At 28.9% G+C, this 6,684-nt stretch overlaps 2 protein-coding genes across 3 annotated transcripts in view; one reads left to right on the top strand and one right to left on the bottom strand.

The window, feature by feature from the left end:
- The first annotated feature begins 245 nt into the window (after positions 1-245).
- LOC110036151 lies at positions 246-1,523 on the top strand. Of its 2 annotated transcripts, none has more exons than XM_020740532.1 (5): positions 246-315; positions 422-587; positions 714-902; positions 1,051-1,204; positions 1,310-1,523. In XM_020740532.1, the coding sequence occupies exons 2-5, from the start codon at positions 437-439 to the stop codon at positions 1,353-1,355; spliced, it is 540 nt and encodes a 179-aa protein (XP_020596191.1). In that variant the 5' UTR covers positions 246-315; positions 422-436; the 3' UTR covers positions 1,356-1,523. The 2 variants fall into 2 exon arrangements, with proteins under 2 accessions (XP_020596191.1, XP_020596190.1); XM_020740531.1 differs by having other exon boundaries at positions 1,012-1,204.
- A 4,194-nt stretch (positions 1,524-5,717) lies between these two features.
- The window catches only part of LOC110036154, a 17,712-nt gene continuing 16,745 nt past the window's right edge, over positions 5,718-6,684 (bottom strand). Inside the window, exons 2-5 of the mRNA XM_020740534.1 lie at positions 6,635-6,684; positions 6,320-6,508; positions 6,026-6,218; positions 5,718-5,919 (exon numbers count right to left, since the gene is read on the bottom strand). Coding sequence (XP_020596193.1) covers positions 5,874-5,919; positions 6,026-6,218; positions 6,320-6,508; positions 6,635-6,684 — 478 coding nt within the window. The 3' untranslated portion in view covers positions 5,718-5,873. The remainder of the gene's footprint in view (positions 5,920-6,025; positions 6,219-6,319; positions 6,509-6,634) is intronic.

Raw genomic sequence — 6,684 nt, 5'->3', positions numbered from 1 at the left:
ATTGGTAAGTTTTTTTTTTATATATAATTGTATATTGAAAAGATTTGTTTTTATTATTATTACTTGCATTTTATATTATGTTTTTTATTTAAAGAAAATTTTGACAATTTATCATGAAAAGGATCATGCGATTTTATAATTTTTTATTTTTTTGTATCACCAAAAGTACAATTTTTTCTTAATTAAAATACTTATTGTTTATTATATCTAATTAACTGGCTAATCCTAATTGTGTTCACCTCTAAAGGTATAGTCTATACGGTGCACGAGACTGATAAAAAAAACTTGATTTATTTCTGAACACTAGCGTTCCAGGTGAACTTATTGTCTAAGTTCAAGCATTTTAAGTTGAATGAACATTTTATTTATTTATTTATTGATTATATAATATCATTAATGAATTGTACTAAATTTGTGCTAGTGATCGGATCAAATTATGGCTTCCAAGGAGGTAGTTGAACCACACATAATTTTCATATATGATACTCCAGATGAGGAGCTTGAAGACACTGCGTGCTCTATTTTGAAAAATCAAATGTTGATAGATGCACCAGCAAAAAGAAAATTCTCTCCATATGAATTTTTCGGTAATTGCTTATCTTGCTCAATAACTCACACACATATTCACACACATACATGAGCTCTATAGAAAGATAGATAGTTTGAGTATACGCTTGTAGAGAAGAATGAATTTTTTTTATGTACTTTTACAGTTAAAAAGACTGCATGCTCATGCAATAAGGAAGAAATAATTTGGAATAAGTTAGAAAGTAATAACAGTCGTGAAAATGATGAAGAGGATGATCCGTGGCCATCTCCCACACCAAAGAGAAGAAAGAGATTAACTGCACATGCTTATTTTGCCATTCTAATGGGAAAGGAAAGCTGGACAAAGACATCTGGTATCCTCTGAACATTTTACTAATAATTCAGTTTATAATATTATGTTTTGTTTCAATTCATTTTGACACAATAAGTGCTTTATATAATTAACCTTATTTTACTGTGAAGTGATGATAAATAAAAGTTGTTGTTATGAATGTGTAAAAGATAATTCAGTTCAAAGCAGCATTGGAAGTACCAAACCTGAAATGAGTGAATCTGATGAAAACTTCAATGTATTCAAAATAAAAAAGAAGAGATTGACTGCTCCAGCTTATCGAAAGTTTTTGAGAGAATGTAACATGAGAGCTAAAATTTTAAGGTATTATTTTCTTATTGCCTTTGAAACTATTTAGTTTTTATACTTCAAAGCTCATTTATTATATGAGATTCATATTCAATACATTATTTAAAATGATTTTGACAGGGAATTCAACAAAACCAACAATCCAATTCTGATGTCGGATGCATGAATGCTTAATGAAGTTTTAGGGAAGATCAGATTGCTTTAGTTTCCAAATATTCAGAAATAATTTTTTGAGGTTAATCGATGCATACATTTGTTGTTAAATGACTTTGAGTCTAGGTGGTTTCATGAACTCTAATTAGGTTTTGTTGCATTCATCATTTTTATTGTTTTAATCCATGCATATTTCATATGTGTTGTGTCTTATACTCGAAATGTTATGGTCGCATTCATTATTTTGATAATTGTTCATTCATTATGAATGAGATATTGCATTGTTTCATGATTCGTTTATGATTTGTTAATCATAAAATATTAATTTTTTTAGTTAATTTTCACTTCTGATAATAACAATTTGTAAATTAAAAATTTTAATCTCTCGTTACAGTTCTTTAAGAGAATCATATGCATGTTTGTTAATTCATCTAGGCTACAATTAAAGGATGTGGTGTATGTGTTTTTGTAAAAAAATATAAATTATTAGTAAAAAATAGTCAGATGATAGAAAGCATTTCATCAATATCATTTAAGAATTAACTTTAAATATATTTATACATACGGACACATTTGCTTTGTGCGTCCATTGGAGCTTGGAATGGACCTTGGCTGGCCGCACTTTTTTATTTTCTACAAATATTTACAAGCAAACAAATGAAATCTGATCCATTTACATATCTACAAAGAGGGAAGGGACGCCAGAGTTGCTTATTTAGGAAGGAAAATGAGATGGTGAGTGTGAGCTATGTGTCGTTGTCTACGGTGAGACAGAGGAGAAAAAATTGCGTCTGCCGATTGGAAATATGGATGACAGCGTGAATATTTTTTCAAGGTTAAGACGGGATGATGACCACAAGAGAGTGAGTGTGACCTGCATTTAGGCCTAGCAACAACAAGATTTATTAACATTGTGAATAGAGTGTTAGTGTCATTACCAAAGGATAGTGTATTGGGATGTATAAAGACAGAAATGTCAAACCTCGTTTTCCTTTGGTTTATGTTTTCTCTAAAGAGAGATAGGAAGCTCTGGAAATAATCAAGCTATCAGACACCTAGGGAGAAGGTGACAGCCAGTTTACCAATATGGAAGATTTCAGAGCTGCGGTCTCCATATATCAAGTCGAGATAAGGTTTTCATGCTACTGAGAATTTCATTTCATGCAAGAAATATTACCTTCTTTTATGATAATCATAGTGCAATTTATGTCAAACTAAAATTTATAGGAATTTGTTATATATAGCTCATATTTAGTTGTTTTCAAAAAATAGGGCATTATAAGATGAGTTAGTGCTTAAAATTAGAAGAACCAACTATGTTGGTCTAGAACAATGCATTCTTTTAGAGCTGCAAACAAACAAAGTCGGGTCAAGCAAGATAGTGTAAGCTGGAGACCGAGCTGAGATCAAGCTTAAATCGAGCTTTCGTATTTATATTCAAGCTTGGTTTGTTTCTCATTCTAGTCTATTGGAGCTCGGTTCTTGTTCGCTTCATATGATAATAATCGAGTTATTATCGAGCAGATTAAAGAATAGTATTATTAAGTTATTTGATTTTTAACCAAACACCCTTTTTCAAACATTTTAATTTTAGTGCTTTCATGTTATTTATTTTAACCGAAGGATCTTATCGAGCAAAATTTTCGAATGCTTGGTCCGTTTGTAGCTCTTTATTCTTTGTATTTTAAAAAATCTTACATGAAAGAACCAATGAAGTAGTTTTCCAAATATTCTTCAGTTTTCTACTCCTCTTAAATCTACTAATCTTAATCAGTTGATTATCTTGTGATGCTATTCTAACAAAATTAATCACAACATTATATTTCTCCAGAAGTCCTCTTCAAATATGTTGGAGTATGGCCTAATTATATACATCTCAATGTGTAATACGGTTCCTAAAAAATTGAAGTACATGAAGAGCTTTAAACTCCAACAATGATATCTAAAAATGTGTTTTGATCAATTCTGCCAAAGATTTGATTACACTGAATGCTTCAAAAAATATCATTTTTTAGTTCTTTGATGTTTCCAGGGCTTATAATGCCGTGTAAACTTAATATTCGGTGACCTCATTGTCACGTAAAACACTTATTTTAATATAAACATATAAAATTCAAAGGATTTTTTACCCCCAAATGAGCTTAAGAAATATTTAATGCTTTTAAATAATTTGCTTAAAGCTATTTGGACTTTGATTCATGTGTTCTTAATATTATTAATTTTTTCTTGTCAGACTGCACTATTGTATTTATAATTTGTTAAAATTAAATTCAAATGAAGGGAATGGTCGCCAAGCTCTTAAAGTCGTTCGAGATAGGTTCCAAAGCTAGCAAAAGCATATATGTTCATTTTCTTCTTGTTGAATAGTGCTGCAATTACATTGCCATCCACAACGTCAATCTTTTCATTTGAGATTTTCATCTTTCATATGTAACAAATACATCAAGAGAAGAGGGTTTAATGAAGAAAAATGTGAGACATTTATTCTTTTCATGGCATACTTAAAAAGTGGTAAGAGAACTTGAAGGCTAAATATGTGCATTCAAATATGCACTAACTCAATTTTATTTAAGTTCACCCGCATTTGCAGCAATAATGTAGCTCAACTACTAATATCCTATCTTTCTAAAACTGAATTCAAATGCATTTTAAAGAAAGGGTTTTAAAAACATAGCACTATAAATTTTAAATATTACACGTCAAAAATTTAATTATCATACTAATTAACACACTATTAACGGGGTTAATAAATCTTGTTGTTGCTGGACCTAAATGAAGCTCTCACTCACTCTCTTGCCACCATCATCCCATCTTAGCTTGAGAGAATATTTACGCCGCCGTCCATATATCTAAATTGCACACGTAATATTTTTTCTTCTACCTCACCGTCGACATAGACACATAGCTCACACTCGCAATCTCATTCTCGTAACAAAATAAGCAGCTCCCGGAGTCGATTCCCCCCACTCCCTTTGGAAGAAAAATTACATGCGGATAGGGTATGTGCAGTTTCAATGTTTTTTTGGTGTGGTGATATTTGTTATAATAACACCACAATACTACTAATTTGCACGTATATTATCCACATATCTAACATCTAAACTGAAATGTTTGTATATAAGCTACCTAATTTTTGGATAAGAAGGTGCATTTTATTTTCTTAAAGTTAAACTAATGACATTTTTATATCATATGAAAGATTTGTGTGGTATAAATGTAAAAGATAAAGTTTAGGTTAAATACGTAATACATAAGAATTTGGTGGTATGCATTTAAATGCCGCCTTTTTTTAATTAAATTTATGTGATGAGCCGTTTTTTTTTCAGTGAAAAAAGCTAATTTTATTTGAGAGATTATTTTTACTAATAAATATTTCTCTTTAATTATATTGTTAACTTAATATAAGATATTTTTCATCAGTAATTTAAAGTAAATTAATTAATCATAATCAATATAATTATTTAATTCATTTTTAAATGCAATTACATAAAATTAAAAAAATTATAAAAAATTAATTTAGTAATTTAAATTGAATTAAATTAAAATGAGTTGAATAATATATTTTAAATTTGAATTAATTTAATTTAATTTAATTCTCTAAATAAATTTTTAAAATTAAACTTAAAAGTTATCTTTCTCAATTTTGACTTTTAATTCCAACTAATTGTACAAAATAAGTGAAAAAAAAAATTAGGAAACTCTATAACTCTAGACCAATTAATACCTAAACTTTTGACATACCCCCCCACTTCTTTCACATCACATTCCTAAAGCTCCATATAAAGCCAAACATTAATATTTTGCATAATTGTTCCCATGCAGTCTCTCAAAACTGTCACATGTTCTAAATTTTAAGAGCATTGTATCATAGTCATTTAAAGTCAAGAATTCTTCCATTGTTAATTTGCAAATCTAAAGGCGTGCACAAATCATTAATTCAAAAAAATATATATATATATATATTAAAATTAATTTTTTAATGTAATTAATGAAACTATTTCTGTCATGTGACTATTTTTGATAATAATTTATATTTTTTATAAAATACATAATTATAGCCTTAGAAGATGAATTGATCATTCACTCTGTGAAAATATTCAAGAGAAATTACAAACAAAAATGCATATGATTCTCTTAAAGGACTGCAATGAGAGATTAAAAAATATAATTTATAAATTGCTAAAATTAGAAGTGAAAATTAACTAAACAAACTAATATTTTATGATCAACAAATCATATGTGAGTCAGGAAACAATGCAATATTTATCTTATTTATAGTAGAAAAGTAGAAAATTAACAAAATGATGAATGCAATCAAAACACCTTGAGTATAAGACCCAACACATGTGAAATATGCATGAATTAAAAAAATATAAATTATGAATGCAACAAAACCTAATTAGAGTTCAAGAAACTATATAGACTCAAAGTCATTTAACAACAAATATATGCACCACTTAACCTCTAAAATTTATTTCTGAATATTTGCAAATCAAAGCAATACGTTCTTCCCTAAAACTTCATTAAGCATTCATGCATCCAACATCGGAATCAAATTATTGGTTTGGTTGAATTCCCTGTCAAAAGCATATAAAAATAATATATTGAATATGAATCTCATATAATAAATGAACTTTGAAGTATAAAAGCTAAATAGTTTTAAAGCCAATAAGAAAATAATACCTTAAAATTTTAGCTCTCATATTGCAATCTCTCAAAAACTTTCGATAAGCTGGAGCTGTCAATCTCTTCTTTTTGATTTCGAATAGATTGAAGTTGTCATCAGATTCACTTATTTCAGGTGTGGAACTCCCAATGCTGCTTTGGACTGAATTTTCTTTTAAACATTCATGACAACAACTTTTATTTGACATATCTTCACAATAAAATAAAGTTAATTATATTAAGCACTTATTGTGTCAAAATGAATTGAAACAAAATATAATATGATAGATTAGTAAGATATTCAGAACATACTAGGCATCTCTGTCCCGAATTCCTTTGTTGTTAGAATGGCAAAATAAGTAGGTGCAGTTAATCTCTTTCTTCTCTTTGGTGTGGGAGACGGCCACAGATCACCTTCTTCATTATTTTCAGGGTTGTCATTACTCTCTAATTTATTCCAATTGATTTTTTCATTATTGCATGAGCATGCAGTCTTTTTAACTGTAAAATTGCATACATAAAGTTCATTATTCACAACAAGCATATACTGAAACTCTCTCTCTTTTTATAGCTCATGTATGTGTGTGAATCCGAGTGAGTGTGTTATTAAGCAAGATAAACAATTACCGAATAAGTCATATGGAGAAAATTTTCTTTTTGTTGGTGCATCTGTTCGC

Source organism: Phalaenopsis equestris, unplaced genomic scaffold, assembly GCF_001263595.1.
Source record: "Phalaenopsis equestris unplaced genomic scaffold, ASM126359v1 Scaffold203211, whole genome shotgun sequence".
Taxonomy (NCBI): domain Eukaryota; kingdom Viridiplantae; phylum Streptophyta; class Magnoliopsida; order Asparagales; family Orchidaceae; genus Phalaenopsis; species Phalaenopsis equestris.
The sequence above is the reverse complement of the archived record's forward strand: the minus strand, read 5'-3'. Positions and strand labels throughout refer to the sequence as shown.